The sequence below is a fragment of the Tupaia chinensis genome, unplaced genomic scaffold, assembly GCF_000334495.1.
Source record: "Tupaia chinensis unplaced genomic scaffold, TupChi_1.0 Scaffold146346_2, whole genome shotgun sequence".
In the NCBI taxonomy this organism is placed as follows: domain Eukaryota; kingdom Metazoa; phylum Chordata; class Mammalia; order Scandentia; family Tupaiidae; genus Tupaia; species Tupaia belangeri.
Window position 1 is genome coordinate 752,445 of NW_006206203.1, and position 17,059 is coordinate 769,503.

General features: G+C 37.1%; 1 protein-coding gene across 1 annotated transcript in view; it reads left to right on the plus strand.

Moving 5' to 3' along the window:
• Positions 1 to 17,059, plus strand: part of CCDC148 (coiled-coil domain containing 148) — a 290,895-nt gene that overhangs the window by 95,123 nt on the left and 178,713 nt on the right. Inside the window, exons 2-4 of the mRNA XM_027768454.1 lie at positions 4,341 to 4,403; positions 5,725 to 5,846; positions 14,868 to 14,971. Of these exons, the coding sequence (XP_027624255.1) occupies positions 4,341 to 4,403; positions 5,725 to 5,846; positions 14,868 to 14,971 (289 nt within the window). The remainder of the gene's footprint in view (positions 1 to 4,340; positions 4,404 to 5,724; positions 5,847 to 14,867; positions 14,972 to 17,059) is intronic.

Sequence of the window (17,059 nt, forward strand, 5' to 3'; positions counted from 1 at the left end):
TCCACATTTGATGGTGGTAGGATAGGGGAATTAGGAACAAAATTTTGTTTCTTCATAAATTATATTTTTTCATAAGTAAGTACTTAATTTCCCAAGTTGATTTGTCAAAACTCAGAACTGCCAGTTACAGTTTCTGGTCAGGATTTCTCATTTTTAGAACAAACACAGTGAATTAATCTGTTCCCTCTTTTTCATTTTTGGAGGGGTTTCCACTATAGGGTGCGTGCGCTCGCCAGACAGACAGAGAGAGACATAGAGACAGAAAGCGAGAAATCACCCCCCCCAGGGGGGATGGTCACGCCGCAATCCCTTCTCCTCCATTTTCCTCTCGGGATCTTGGGCACGCACGCTCATGTGCCCGGCGTGAGTTTTAAGCCACCGGGTCCGGGACGCGAACCGCGGTCGACTATGTGGGAGTCCAGCGACATAGCCATTACGCTAACTGCTGGTTCCCATGTTCCCTCTTTTCTTCCCCCAAATATCAGAAAATGTTTTGTTTTATGTAGTATATACTGCAAGGTGACTGTGGAGACCATCCCAGCTAGACCAAGCAGTAGGGCCATGGCACTGCACCAGAGCCCATGCAGTGTTATACACACCAGAACACAGACAGACCAAGGTGGTGGGAGGAGTGCTCTGAGGAACAGAATGTGGCTCATGAGTCACTCCTTCCACCCACCACTGAAGAGACAGGAGCCTGGACCTTCTCCCCTAACTGCCTGAGAGGCTTGCAGTGGAACTCCCTCACCCACCGAATTCAAAACTCCAGAAAACCTCTCTGTCCCCTCTGTTGCTATCTGCAGTGTCACTTCTTGGAATTTCTCTAAAATGTGAGTCTGAGAGGAGGAAAGGGAGAGAGAGCCACTGATGGGGAGGAGGGCGCTGAGATATCCCTTCCTGAGCAGAAAAGAGGAGATGGAAGTACGGTTGAAGGCCCACCTAGGGACAGCTATACAGCAGCAGGCACCTGCTAGAACCATGGAAGCTTGACCAGAGTTCCCCAAGCATCTGCTAGCACCTACCTGTGCTACTTTCTCAGAGCCCCTGCCCAACTGCCTGTACTGCGGAGATGGGCCCAGACCCCCCATCAGTACAAACAGCAGCCTCCCTCCTCACATAGTAAACTGCCCGCAGAGGTGGAGGGGATCTGTGGCTGTGGAGAGACTCAGAAAGTGGGGCAAACAGCTTCTTCCATCTCTAGTAGTGCACACAGATGGCACTAGCCACCCTCTGAGTCAACCAGCACCCACATCCCTCTTGTGTGCAACCTGTTTAGGCAGAGGATATTACTTACTTTCAACCAATATCTCCATTCAACCGTCTTGCTTGAAGGAGGATCCCCACAACCTACATAGTGTCCGAGAACTCTGGCAATCACCCGACAGTGCAACAGTTGTCATTAACATGAGACAATTCACCTCCTTTACTGTAAGAAGTGAGTACTCCACCAGATGCTTAAGTATCAACACAGGGATAGGCTAGTCCATGAACAGGTGGTCAAAGGCAGCTGGATCCCACATGGCTAACCACATATTTTGAACCTCAGTCCTTGTGACTTGAAGAACATGTCAGGTACAGGTATGTACATGCCTAAAATCTTGATAGTTAGGAGAAAAACGAGAAGGGATTGTGGTGTGCCCATCCCTCCTGAGAGGGTGCTTTCTTCCTTTACATATGCTTAGCAGAGAAAAAGAGAAGACATCCTTCAATGGAACGTGGTCATGTTATAATCAGGGCAGGGTGAGGTTCGGGGAGGGATTCAGGAGAAAATTCTCGGCAGACACAAGAATGCATATTTACAGGGGGAATAGTTTAGGAGACTATGTACTACAGTAGAGTAAAATGATATTAACAATTCAACATGTACTTCCAAAACAAGAGAAAACTAGTAGAACTATTATTGAATGTGGACAACATAATGTAATATCAGTGTCAAGAAAGATGAATGTACCCATATCTTTGATTTGATTATTACACACTGTATATTTGCTTTGGAAAGCCATAAAGTACCCCTACAAAGATATATGATCATTATATGTAAACTGGAATCACAATCAAAATAAAAAAGAAAGATGGGGCCAGCAGGTGGTATGGTGGTTAAGGTGCTAGACTACCATAGGGCTGATGGCAGTTTGAGTCCCGGACCTGGTGGCTTTCTCGCTTGCTCCCCCCAACCCAGCCCCCTGTCTTTCTCTTGTTAAACTAAATAATAATAATAAAATTAAAATAATTTTTAAAAAGATGTTGTCTTAACACATGTAGAAGCAGTGAAATTGGATATATTAGACGTGCATTTTGCAAAAAAAATTTTTTTTTTAGTTGCTAGAAGGCCCATGTGCATACCAGAAAGAGAGTGAAAAAGCAATGCTGCAACCCTCCACCGTCTTCTTAAATTTTATCAGGATTTCAGACATGAACGCAAATATTCCAAGTGTGTTTTTCAAGCCACCACTGGGGCTGGGATTCAAAATACATTTAGGCATGTATGATCTAGCTCACTATGCAAGATCTCAACCACTGAGCTATAGTGCCAGCTCTCGAAGAGGAATCTTAATGGATAGATGTGGGTCTGAGTAGAAACTGGCCTATAGGAGGATTGCCAATATTATTAAAGGCTTGAAAGAATACTTCCTTGATCAGAAACCCTGTAGATATTACACATTGGAGTTTATCAGTACATGTTTCAGGCTGATGAGAAATTACCATGATTCTTGGTAACGGGGCAGAGTTTCCAAAAGTCATGGACCATTTCTATTTTCTCTTTGATTTAAGAAAGATTAGATTGGGACCAGCAGTTAGTGTAATGGCTATGTCGCTGGACTCTCATGTAGTCGACTGCGGTTCAGGTCCCAGACCTAGTGGTTTAAACTCATGTGGGTGGGGGTGCATGCGTGCCCAAGATCCCGAGAGGAGAATGGAGGAGAAGGGATTGCAGTGTTGCCATTCCCCCTTTGGGGGTGATTTCAGGCTTTCTGTCTCTCTGTCTATCTCTGTCTTTCTGGCGAGCGCACGTGCCCTATAGCTAAAATATCTCTCCAAAAAAGAAAAAAAAAAAAGAAAGATTAGATCACTGCAAAAGCTACTATACATGTAGTTCAACCTGGGGAATATGAAACAGAAATTTGCAAAATGTGGGTGTTCTTACTAAAGAGCTCCTTGACTAATCTGTCTGTCCTGGAAGTGATATGTTCTTAAAAATATGTCAGTTTTGGGACCAGCACATGGCAGAATGGCTACATCACTGGACTTCCACATAGTCAGCTGTGGTTAGAGTTTGGACCTGGCAGCTTAAAACTCACATGGGGGGCATGTGCATGCCTGCCCAAAATTCCAAGAGGAGAATGAAGGAGAAGAGATTGCAGTGTGGCCATCCACCTTTGTGGGTGATTTCTTGGTTTCTGTCTCTTTATCTCTCTCTGTCTGTCTCCTGTGAGTGAACACACAAAATCCCTCTCTCTAAAAAAAGTCAATTTCTTTTAGTGCTTTCACAGTTTAGGTTCTTTTTTTTTTTTGGAGAGATTTTCACTGTAGGGCGCGTGCGCTTGCCAGACAGACAGAGAGAGACATAGAGACAGAAAGTGAGAAATCACCCCCCAGGGGGGATGGTCACGCTGCAATCCCTTCTCCTCCATTCTCCTCTCGGGATCTTGGACATGCACGCACATGCGCCCGGCGTGAGTTTTAAGCCACCGGGTCCGGGACACGAACCGCGGTCGACTACGTGGGAGTCCAGCGACATAGCCATTATGCTAACTGCTGGTTCCCTCACAGTTTAGGTTCTTGAGAAGCATGATGAGGCAGTTTGAGGTGCAAGCGGTCTATCAGGCATCCACACCTGTGGAAGAGCAGAGGAAGCAGAACTGGGTAGATAAGTCAACTTCCATACAGGCCCACCAAAATCTGGGCCAACCGAGCAGGAATCTCTGGAACACATACTGCCCATCAGTGTCCCGCATTGTGCTCAGATACCTTTATGTCTCTGCCTGTTCTGTCACTGTATGACTGACCTCAGGAAAGGCATGCCTTTGGATGAAGCTGTTCTCTGTAGCTGAGTTCTGAAAGCAGTGGCAGCTGGAGACTGCAGACTGCGCCCCTCAGCCAGGTAGCTGGCCCTTCAACCTGACTATTCCATCTCCATGTCTACCACAAGCACTGTATTACTTATCATCAAAAAGAGGGAAAAGATTAGAAAAATGACCAATGACGAGAAAAGCACAGAAAAAAAACACTGATGGAGGGAGGCTTCTAGGAGCTAGGAGCATCAAAATTTTTAAATTAATTCACTTAACACATGTGTAAAAATATTTTAGAACTTCGGCTATCTCTTGTTTTCTTGACAGATGTGAAAAACATGAATGAAAGAGATGGACCATTCACAACCATTCAGAGAAATGATAGTGCGGGTATGTTCTAATTTCAACTCTTTCTTAGAATTGAAAGTGGAATATGCACTTTTGAAATGAAGTGAAATTGGAATGTTGACTTTAAAAATTTAACAATGGGAAGCTCATTTTTTGGTTACATCAACTGGCTGGCTAGTTACCTTACAGTGGGTCTACTTTCATCTTTAACAGTGGTCAAGAAGATTTTGATTTCCTTCATTCTGTTTGGCCTGCAATTATTCAGGAGACTCTTAGAGACATGTGATCCATGATTTACTTAATAAATCTAATTATTTCGGTGGTGCTGAGAATTATGTATATAATTGAGGTGAAAGTACAATTATCGTTTGGGTTACTCAGGTTATTATACTTCTTGCTGCATGACCTTAGAGTACCTTCTACCTATGTTTCAGTTTATCAGAACGGCTAGTATCATACCAAGCTGGGGTGTTTGGATAGAGAATACTCAAGCATTTCACATCATTTTAATCTTTAGGCTGTTAAATGTTTAGCTTTCAAATTTCACCTTTATTTTTCAAATTTAACTAAAATTATTTTAACTTTTTGAAGCTAGAAATGCATGTCTGACTTAAAAATCTATATATTTGATTTATTTTATGTAATTTGATTAATATTATTTCAAATGTATATGATTTGATGTCTTTATTTTTTAATTTTTTGTTTTTTATTTTTTGCTATAGGGTGTGTGCACTCGCCAGAAAGACAGAGAGAGACAGAGAGACAGAAAGTGAGAAATCACCCCCCAGGGGGGATGGCAACTCCGCAATCCCTTCTCCTCCATTCTCCTCTAGGGATCTTGGGCACACACGCACACGCACCCGGCATGAGTTTAAGCCACCGGGTCCAAGACTCGAACCACAGTCGACTACATGGGAGTCCAGCAACATAGCCATTATGCTAACTGCTGGTCCCATGATTTGATTTCATAATTGCTATAATTTGATTCCTAATGACGTGATGCCTAAATATTCACTGTAGATGCCTAACAATTTTTAGATGAAAACTAAGATTTAACAGTGGTCATACTTCGTATCTTGGCATCATATTTTCTAAAATCCTTAACACATTAACTTATATGTATGGAAGTATTCTCCCTATGCCCTTGTAGAAGTAGTGCTATGCCAGAAATATAGTGCCCATAGTCTTAAAGTTTCTAAAATAGAATTCAAATATATTATGAATGTTGTAGTATATTATTTTTGTATTTACTTAAAAATATTTTAAAATGATGCCTAAAGTCAACATATTACCTTAACTATATTTTGATTTTGAATAACCTAATACTATTTCTTTGTTATTTTTCTGTTTTTGTGAAAAATAGATAATCTGGTATTCCGTATGAAAAATGGGATGAGAAACACCAAGTATAAACCAGTCGACTATCAACAGTTGCGTGCGTTAACTGAGGCAAAAAAATTAGCTTCTGCCTCAACAGAGCTAAAGGTTAGAAATTGTATGTATATGTGTTTTTCCAGTTTCGGAAATTGAATTGCTAGGAAGTATTTGTTGTAAATACAAATATAAATAAGACTCTAAATAGTTTCTAGAATCTTCCAACTATTAATAGAGAACAACAGCTAATATTTATTAAATGCTCTTAAACATTGTTATATAGTTCACACACTGTAGTAATCAAATGTTCATTACAGCTTTATTTTTGGATGACAGTTACTTCATTAGCTCTTAATAATTTCTAACATAATCTGGAAACTAAAACTTGTTAGTAAATTCTAGGTATAGATTATTATCTGATTTAAGACTTGTTCTCCAAAATTATACAAATACTCTCGTGGGTGTTCTCTTTTCTAGAATTCCTGTGTGTCTCAAGCCAAGTAAAGGTGAACTTGGACTAGATTTCACAGTGTTTTAGACCAGGTGGTGGTTAGGATTACTTATATAGTGTTTCTCTAGTGCAAATAATAGAGTTCATTAAAAACAGCACTTAATTGCTTTGTTGGATTAAAAACTGGTTTCATGAAGCAACATATTAAGTAATATACAAGTTTTAATTTATACTTAAAAATGATTCACAATATGTAGTAATCAATTTGATAACCTTTTGCTTCCATTTTTAGTCTCCATAGATTCAACATGATAAGGAATTGTCCTTTAAGACAGTTTCATAATGTCTGTTGTTTTAAATTTCATATTCTGGGGTACCTCATCCTTTTCTGGCACTTTTTTTCCCATACTGTTTTAATTTTTATAATATCTGGATTAAGGGAGAAAGGTTGGCAATGTTGTACATGCTTTTTGGATTTTTACCATCTCATTTGATTTATATGTGGCAAGCTGACAATTTGTTTTTAATTTATTCTTGTGAGATGTGAAAAATTCTCAAATAAGACTTTTAAAAAAAAGACCCATGGGTTAGTGGACCAGCAGGTGGCGTGGTGGTTAAGGGGCTGGACACTCCCACATGACCAACCATGGTTCAAGTCCTGGACCTGATGACTTGCTTTCCCACTTTCTCTCTCTCTCTCTCTCCTCAAATTAAAAATAAATTAAAAATAAGTAATATTAAAAAAAAGACCCATGGGTAAAATTGAAATTAGGAATAACCTTAAGGATTTTTTTAATGTTATAAATGCCAATACACCAAACAATTTACATTAGCTAGGATTATGAGTAATATCATCTTTGTTATTCTCTCTTATATTATTATTTAAATTTTATAAATATGTATTAGCTCAAAAAGAATATATTATGCTTCCTAATGTTACATAGCCAACACATACTCTCTTAATATTTGTATTAATTATCAGTCTATTTCCATGTTTATTTCACTATTTAAGTCTGCCCAATTTTTATAAGAGAAATTAACGGTTTTAATAATCATTGTCAATTATTATTATAGCACTTTACTGTGTGATATTAAATATAAACACATTTAAACAGAATGATAGAACATTAACATTTAAAGCACAAAGGAGATTATTGCTTTGAGTTACATCTAGCTTCCCTAAGCTACTTGCCTGATTTGTGTTGCTGATATTGTAATACTGATTAGATGTGATGGTCATCTATGTAATTACTGTGTGACTGATCATGCACCATCTCTGGGATGCCACCCAAATGGGCATTAAGTGATCTTCTCCTTCAAGGCTGAGACCATACCTGAAGACAAATAGTAGATGTGGGCTGAAAACCAAGACCAGTTTTGGGGACATTATATATAACTCTTCATTTCCAATTTTTTCTTCTTTTTTAAATTTATTTTTACATTTTTTCACAAAAACTTACTTTACATATCAAAAAATTTTAACTCATACTCCATAATTCTTGATAGTTAATAAACAACTTTCAAAATTTCAAAATACTGAAATTTAAAGATAATATTCAAAATATTTCTTATAATTTCGTATAATTTTTGTTTGTGATTCTATAACAACAGAAACAGTATGGTTTTAAATATTGTTGAGAAAATATTTTCATGTCAACTACTCAAATTGCTGAAAAGCAAATGCCTAGCACACTAGTCACACATAAACCTTCTCAATTCAGCCCTGCCCAAGTATTCTGTGATATACCATCTGCTAGCAAAGATCCCTCTCTTTTTCTTCCTTCAAAGTCTTTCTCAAAATACTCCTCTGGTGTGGTTGCTCTTTTGCAATCTCTACTGATTACAATGCTGGGCTGAAAAAGTCCAGGTTATTTTACGTTATAAATTCTTTCATATATCCTCTCTAATCCTCTCTGCCAGGCAGAACTATTGATGATACCAGGCTATCTTTCTAAGAGCTTCTCTTAGCTTACTTGAGATCCACCTTAGTTCCACAGTATTCTGATTCATCTTCAGATATGACATTCCAGTCAATGCCTTGTCCAATAATGAGTATTTCCCATTTCTGAATCAATGCAACAAACATTATTGAACTTATGCAAATAACTCTTCTGCCACAAAATAAGAATATTTCCAAATATTTTCCAATTCCAGAGGGGTCAGGAAGGAAGAAAATTTATGTTTCCATTTAAAGAAACAAACAAGAAAAATATTTTAAAATATTGTTGAACCTATTAACAACTCAAAAGAAAGTAAACTGCTTAAATTGGGAAAATAAAGCATAGTAAAAAAAAATCAGTAATGTTTTACTTGAAAGTCATAAAATTCTAGTTTGCCAGTTCAGTCTTAAGTTCAAACTCTCTTTTGTTGAAAATGCAGTGTTGCTGTGGTCCAATCTTTCCATTTAAATCCTGAAAGTTAACATTCTACATTGTTATTGTTATTTCTTGTCCCTAGCATTAAATTGGCCATTTTCTTGGTTACCTTTTGTTCTCTTATTTGTGTAGGTATCCAATTTTATTTATCCATTCATTTATTTTAATTTGACCAGAGAGAGAGAGAGGGAGAAAGAGAGCGAAAAAGCAAGCCACCAGGTCCGGGACTCAACTGTGGTCAGCAATGTAGGAGTATCTAGCACCTTAACGATCACACTACCTGCTGGTCCCCTGATAAATTTCAGAACTTAAAGAGTGGGTCTGCTACTGGCAAATTCTTTCAGGTCTTGTTTATCTGAGAATGTTTTTATTCTTTCCATACGAAAGATAATATTGTTGGGTATAGTATTATTGGTTGAAACTGTTTTTCACATAAGACTTTGAATATATTTTCTCATTCTCTCCTTGCTTGCATTGTTTCTGATGAGAGGTCTGAGGCTAGCCTGATAGGATAACCTTTATAAGTAACCTGACGTTTCTCTCTTGTCAATTTTAGTATCTTGTCTTTGTCTATAGATTTGACCATTCTGGCTATGATGTGTCTTGAAGAAGATCTTCTTGGGTTGATTCTATGAAGGGTCCTTTGTATTTCTTGGGTCTGGATATTTGAATGCCTCTAAAGATTTGGAAGTTTTCTTCCAAGATTTCATGGAATAGATTATCAATGCCTTTTTTAGTTTCCTCACCTTCTGGGATACCAATTATCCAAATGTTTGGGTGCTTAATGCTGTCTAGTATTTCTCAGACAGCATTCTCATTTTTTTTTTTGGGGGGGGGTTATATGTTCAGCTTTTTTGGTTGTATTTTCTAGTTCAGAAGTTGTTTTTTGCTTTCAACATCTGAGATTCTATTTTCTTCATGGACTGATCTGCTTTTAATACTTTTGAGGGACATTTTGATTTCCTGAAGGACAGCCTTCATCTCTAAAAGCTCCATTTGATTCTTTTTTATGCTGTGTATTTCCTCTTTCAGATCATGAAGGAACTTCAGCAGCTCCTGGAACTTGTTGTCTCTTTTCTCCAGCATCTTCTGGAGTTCATTATCTCTCAGCTCTTGCATCTTGTTTAGTTTTGTCACTATGTATATTCTGAAGTCTTTATCAGACATTTTCATGAATTCTACTGTACTGTCAGTGGATGATGAGGTATTGTTATTTTCCCTTAGGGAAGAGATATTTTCTTGGTTTCTCATGTTTCTTGTGCCTCTGTGGTTGTTTGTGGTCATTCTGTGACAAAACCTTTCCTCCACAGTGCTTAGTAATATGGTTTCAACAGTAAGATTAGGAGTTCAGATTTATAGAAAGAAATTCCTTCATCAAAGCACGGGGTTCGTTAAGCGTTGAGGATTTCAATGACTAAAAAAATTTGGATGCTTGGCTACTATGCACCGAGGCTTATCTAGACATTAAGTGTGTGTAGAGTGAAGCTTAAAGTAAGAAAGTAAGATTAAAAAGTATTTTAAAAAGGTTAAAAATTTAAAGGGAGAGAGAGCGTGAGACAGAGAGAGGCAGACAGCCAGAAACAGAGAGAAGACGGAGATCGTCCTACCTTGTCTGAACATTTTGTGAGTCTAGGAGATGGGCTTAGAGCATGGTTTCCCTGAATGCACCAGGACACACCTCAGCTTTAAAAGGGCTTCTTGTCTGAATATTTGGGGCGTCTACCATTTCCAATTATTTTTATTTGAATTTCCTTGCTTAGATACTTCTTGTCCAACTCAAGAATCCAGTTACTAATTCTTTTTTAAAAACTTCATATTAGGGGGGCTGGCTCTGTAGAAGTGGTTAAGGACTGTACATAGGAAAGCCGGATCCCACACGCCAACGGTAGTTCAAATTACACATGACAGCAACACAGTCAGCACAGGCTTGTCCCCAGGATCCTGATGTGATGTAGAAATAGAGAAGAAAAGAATTGTAGTGTGCACACACTCCTAGTTGAGGAATGTTTACTCTCTCTCTTTGTCTCTTTCTGACATATTTATGGAAAATTATAAACATATGCACAGTTAGAGTGAATAGCATAATGAATCTCCATATAACACTGTCCAACTGCAACAACGATCAACTTTTGGCCATTGTTTTTTCTATTCTCGCTCAAAAACCACACCCTGGCCAGATCATCTTGAAGCAAATGTTAGACATCATAATTTTACCTACAAATATTTTAGTATCTATAAAATGTCAGAGTTTTTAAATAAAGTCCTGCCATACCAATCTATGTGTAAATATGTTAATTTTTTAATAATTTAAAATATCCAGTTAGTTTTTAGTTTTCCTGATCATTCCAAATTTTTTTTCTTAAAATTTTTTCAAATCAGCATCTAAATAAGATCCATGTAGTACAATTAGTTTTTAATTTAAAAGTTTTTCTCTTCTATCCTACTATATTTTGTAATTATTTTTTGAAGGAATTGCATTATTTGTCCTTCATAATTTCTTACCGTTTGAATTATGTTGATTGCATCCTGGTGGTGTCATTTAATATGTTTTTCTGTCTCTTGTATTTGCAATGAATTAGTAGTTATATCTGGAGATTTGATCAGATTCAGATTCAGCTTATTTTGGCAAAAACATTTACTATGGAATTTTTGTGTTCCGATCCTTTTAAAATTACAAACAATGCAGTAAATAGCTTTCTGCATTTTTTCTACTTTTACTAATAAAACTTTCAGAAAGATTTCCATAAATGAGATCACTAGGTCACAGGATACATTTGTATGAAATCTTGTGGTAAATCTCCAAATTCCCTTCTATAGGGGTGCATCATTTTGCACTCTCACTAACAGTGTAAGAGAGAGCATGCTCCCCCATAGTCTCACAGAGTGTTTTGTTCAACATTTGAGTTTTTGCCAACCTGGTATGAGAAATTGCAGTTTTTTTCCTTTGTATTTTTGTTAACTTTTTTTAAATTGAGGTGTAATTCACAGACCATGAATTGCACAAATCTTAAATGTACCTCCCAGTGAATTTTGGCTAATATTCACACACAAGTAAAAAACATTTAGATTGCCCACTGGTCATTGATGTTTCCACCTAAAGATAGATTCTCTGGCTAGAGGGGTGTTGTGTTATTTCAAGGTTCCTCTTTAGAGTTTCATTATTTTGGACTGCCCCAACAAACCACACAAGGGAACTCCTAGTTTCTAATTCTTTATGAAATCATTATTTTTTCTCAATTTTCCAAAGGACTTGTAAATCATCAACATTCCACATACATCATTTACCTTAAATATTGATTTTATATGACTTATTGCCAAGTAAAACAATTTGGAATCACCTAAAAATCTCTATTGATATAGATACAACTTTAAATCTTTTTGTTCTTCTTAAGATTTTATTTTTCCTCATTTTTGGCCAGAGGATAGAAGTAAAATCAATGAGTGAATTTACAAAAAATCAGTATGTTCTGCAAAATATTGGAAGTATGCAGTGAAAAATGGTAGCTTTATTTTGACTTTTATGGTCTACTTAATTGGCCTTTCCCTGAATGCAAAGGCAGCAGCATTGATTTTTTTAAAAAATATGTCCATATCTTCTCCCAATGTGTTTTAATTTTTTTGTACAACATGGACCAAATATGTCAAAGAAATCTAATTTTAAAAATTGTGTCCATAAAATAAACTTTAAAAACTGTAAATAGTAAATAGAATGAGTTTTAGGCATTTTAAAAGCCAACTGTAGATTGTCAGATTCTAGAAATGCAGTGTACTTTTATTTTTTGCAATAAATAAAATAGAGACTGCTGAATGTTTTTCTGTAATGTCCTGCACTTACTTAAAATGTGGTTTCCTCCTAAATTTCATAATTGTAGCATTCATAGGAGCTCCTGAGAAAAAGATTTGACTCTGACTTTGCATTTTTAAAGTAATCTTTGAGTTAATTTGTTTTCTTATACCCCTAATTTTGAATCAGTAACCAGAACAGCAGAAAGATAAACTCAAGGGTAAAGTAATCAGTGAATGACAGCTAGAAATAGCATGCATTATTAAGATTCCTTTCTAGAACTTGTCTTCTGAAGTTTTTATATCTTCCATATTGATTTGGTTAAAGCTTTCAGAGTACTGAGTACTCCAGTAGCAGAGAACTTATGCAATATGTGTGTTTCATCAGCTTTTCAATTTATACTTATACAGATGTTTAAAATTTTAATATGGAATATTTGAGTTCAGAGTGCACATGAATGTTATTTCAGAGTCTAACCAGGAAACAAACAGTGCTTGAGAATTTAGAGTAGAGTGGCCTTTAATGTAGGAAATGGTTATACAGGTGATAGAACTGAGAAGGCAGCCGGAGAAGTGTGAGGCAATATAGAAATTAGCAGCCACAGGAAATCCCTTCCATCCCTGGGTCAGAGGGACAAATAGAAGAATCAAGGCAGTACCTTATCCCATAGGCTGGGGTTACTCAGAGATAGTGTTCAGTAGAGGAAATTCTCAGAGAAAGTTGGAGCAATGGAGGAGATGCAGATATTCCTGGAGACCCCTGTGAGAGCAGAGAAGGGAGAGATGGGGTAATCTTTGGCTTCCCCTTTCCTCCCTGATTTCAGTCTCCCATTACCAGTGTCTCTTTGCTGCACCACGCTGGAAGCCAGTTGATGGGGTGTTTGAGAAACGGTGTCTGTTCTGCGATATGGAGCAGAACAGGGAGGTGACCAGGAATGTATCTAAGGCAAACAGTCCTGGACCTGGCACCAGATTTCGACAGAAACCCCAAAACACTAATTATGTGCTACATTTTTAAAAGTCATAACATTTTGGGAAAATTAAATCTAGTTGAAAATATGGGTCTTATGCCAGCTGCAGTAGCACCAAAACTTCACACTCAGCAATGCCAAGACCACATGGAAAGGCCTGAGGTTCATGTCCTGAGCTTCCCCTGTACATCCTGGTTGGCTGAGGGTTGTGGGGAGGGGAATCTATTGTGATGTGAAGACTCTGTTAGGGGTGACTCTCTCTCTTTCATGGAAGAAATAAACTTTTTTAAAAATTGAGTTTTAATGCTATATGATTTTCACTTTTTTTTTTCTTAAGTATCTCTGATATTTACCTAAATTTAAAAAAAAATTATTTCGAAAGCCAAGGAGTAAAAGATTAAAGTTGTGTGTTCAAGGTCATATTTCTTCCTTTCTTTCTGTTTCTTTGTTTCCCTTCCTTCTTTCCTTCCTTCCTCTCTCTCTCTCTTTTTAATTTTTGCAAGAGTATACCTATACTTACCAGAGAGAGACAGAGAGAGAGAAAGGGAGAAAGCATCCTCCATGTGGAATGGTCCCTTCTGCTCCATTTCTCCACCCTGTCGGGGTTTGGGGCATTTGTGCACATGCGCCCAGTATGTTTCTCAAGCCACTGGGTCTGGACCTCAAACCGTGAGGTTGGCCATGTGAAATCTGGCTGCCTTAACCACTAAACCATGGAGTCAGCTCGAAGGTCACATATCTAGTAAGTGCTGAAGTTGAGACTAAAGCCAGGCCTCCTGACCATTTCTCCAATGGGCCCTTCCCATTTTATTATATTTTACACATTTTTAAATTAATCCAAACACTAAGATTCTTTGTGACTCTGGTATTTATTAATGAGCTTTATCATCTTGAGCAAGTCTTTTAACTTCTCCTACCTTCAGCGTCCTCATCTATATAACAAAAATAATGATGCCTATTATACCTTGCAAGGAAGTATATGTCCTAAAGGGTAAAATATACGGAAAGCTCTTGAAACCTTCTCTGGGGCTGTATGAGTTAAGATATTATTTATTATACATAGGGAAAATAAAATGACTTCGCCTTTCTTTTCATACATACTTTAAGATGCATAGCGATTTACATCGTTGGACTCCCACATGGCCACCCATGGTTCAAGTCCTGGACCCATGGCTTGAAAATTGTGCTTGGCACATGTGCGTGTGGGAGGAGAAAGAAGGAAAAGGGATTGCATTGTGACCATCCCCCTGGGGGGGAGGCTGATTTCTCACTTTCCCTCTCATTGTCTCTGTCTCTCTCCAGCAAGCACCCGTGACCTCTAAAAAACCAGTTCTTAAGTTGGTCAGTATTCCAAATAATTTCTTCCCTTTCTTGCTTTTTAAAATAGCACTTATTTTAGATGAAGTTTGTATTATAAGATGCACTGATAAGGACTGAGAAAGAATATTGCGTAGTTTTAAGTTTTAATTTGGAAAATGCATATTAAATATTTCTACTGTAGAAAACACATTTAAAAAGCGTTGTCATGTCTCTTTTGTTGCTCTAAATCTAGATCAAAAAAGCAGTGCAGACTTCAAAGCTATCTAAAGAACACACACTGGTAAAACAGCACAAGCAAGTGTGGTGGCAAGAGCACCAAAGGCTGCATGAAGTCAGGTAAGAGCTGGGCAATCTCAGTAAGAACACAGAATCCTAAGCGGAGACTCACCTAGTCAGAGGTTCTGTAATATTTCATGTTAATTAAACCATTACCTCAAAATTCTATAGTTTGAATGTGAATCAAGTTGAAATCTTTTCATTTCTTTAGCTTAATCTGAAATCTGGTGAATATATTAATATATGACTTTTGCTTTCTACAGTACAAAAGGTAATCTTCTGGATCTACCAATCACATCTTCTGCACTCCATTCTCACAGCTGCATTTATTGTAAACTATTATATAGCACATGGATTATAATGTTTTGGTTATACATGTTTCTTCCCTGTGAAACGGTTATCTTCTTCCTTCATATTTAGCTTTACACCATAAGCTATACAGAAGATGTGTGAATACTTTTCATACATGGATGAGCAAATGAACTAAGGAGTTCGAGTTGTTCTGGATGTAGCTACCTCATGAGTTAGTCAGTTTTGCTTTTTGACTTTTGTCATTATTTCCAGCAGCCATTCAATGATGAATTAAAATAACATTTGCATATTTTATCTTAATTGTAAGTTTTGAAAAATTTATTTTCAAAGGCCAAGGTAGAAAGAAAAGGCATATGTTTTTCTCCTCCATTAAAGCTAGACATAGTGGGACTAAGGTGCTAGACTCTCCCCCTTGGTCGACCACAGTTTGAGTTCTGGACCTAGTGGCTTGAAAATCATGCTGGGTACATGTGTTTGTGTGCCCAAAATTCCAGGAAGAGAATGGAGGAAAAGGGATTGTCCCAATCCTCGGGGGGCGGGGGGAGGGGGTGATTTCCTGCTTTCCCTCTAAATCCTCGGGGGGTGGGGGGAGGGGGTGATTTCCTGCTTTCCCTCTTACTGTCTCTCTCTCTCTCCTATGAGTGCATGAGTCCTATGACAAAATCTTTTTTTTAAAGGAAGACATACTTGTTTTAGTGGTGGTGTTATTTATGAATTATGCTTTTAAGAATGTATATTTTTAAGCATTTATTTTATAGCAAAATATATAATTTCTGAAGTCCTAATCTAAGTCAAGTTTCCAAATATCATTAACTTTGCTTTTGACTTAGGTGCTTTTGTGTTGATAAGGGTTTCTTTTTCTGGCAAGTGATAGTAAAGAAAATGCAAAGGATTATGATTGGAAATATTTTTACATTATTATATAACTTAGAACAGAAAAACAAGATTAAATAGGCTTATTTTGTCTTAATATTTCTGCTATGAAAATTAAATTAGAGCATCTTATCCCTAAAAGAAACCTTTTATGTAGAGAATATTTTTTGAAAAATCTTTCTGCCTTGAATCCTGATAAAAAGGAATCATTAGAAGTCTTTAATCATGATGCTCATCAATGCAAATTCAAATGTAAAAGATCCTGAAAAAGATTTTAATAATGGCTGTTCCACATCCCCCTTATGTGTGTATTACTTATTCTTAAACTAGATAGGAGAGCCATACACATGTAATTATGGAAAATAATTCCTTTGGCTGACTTGGAATGAAATGAAAACAATGGAAGTGAGGAACATTTAAGTAATAATTGTCTTAATGTCCTGAATCCTATCAGGGCTGACAGTTGTACAGAAAGAAGACTTCCAAGATCATTTCTGAGTTATTCTAGAATGTAGGCTAATAGAAATATGGGTTCAATTAAATTAAAAACTAATAGCAGTACGAGGTAAGTTGGAGAAATGACTAGTTTTGTGATGAGTTTAGGGACCACCAGCAAATCAGAAGTAGTTTAAGCAATGATTTATTACCTGTCAATGATAACATCTATAGTATTCTCAACTGGACTGGTCTGAGAAGTGTTTCATGTTGGGTAAATTCTCTTTACAAGCCAAGTGACGTATAGCAATCGAATGTTTAAAAAAATAATAATAAATAATAGTAATTTGAAAAAACTGAAAATCATTTGCTGATGATGATGTGGATAGTAATGTCTTTGTGTTGAATGATATGCATGGTAATCATGCCGGAAAAAGAAATGTTATACACTGTAAAAATATATGGGATTAAATGTAATATAAAAAATAATAATAATTAAAGAAATAAAAGAAGCAGTTTATGCTCTCT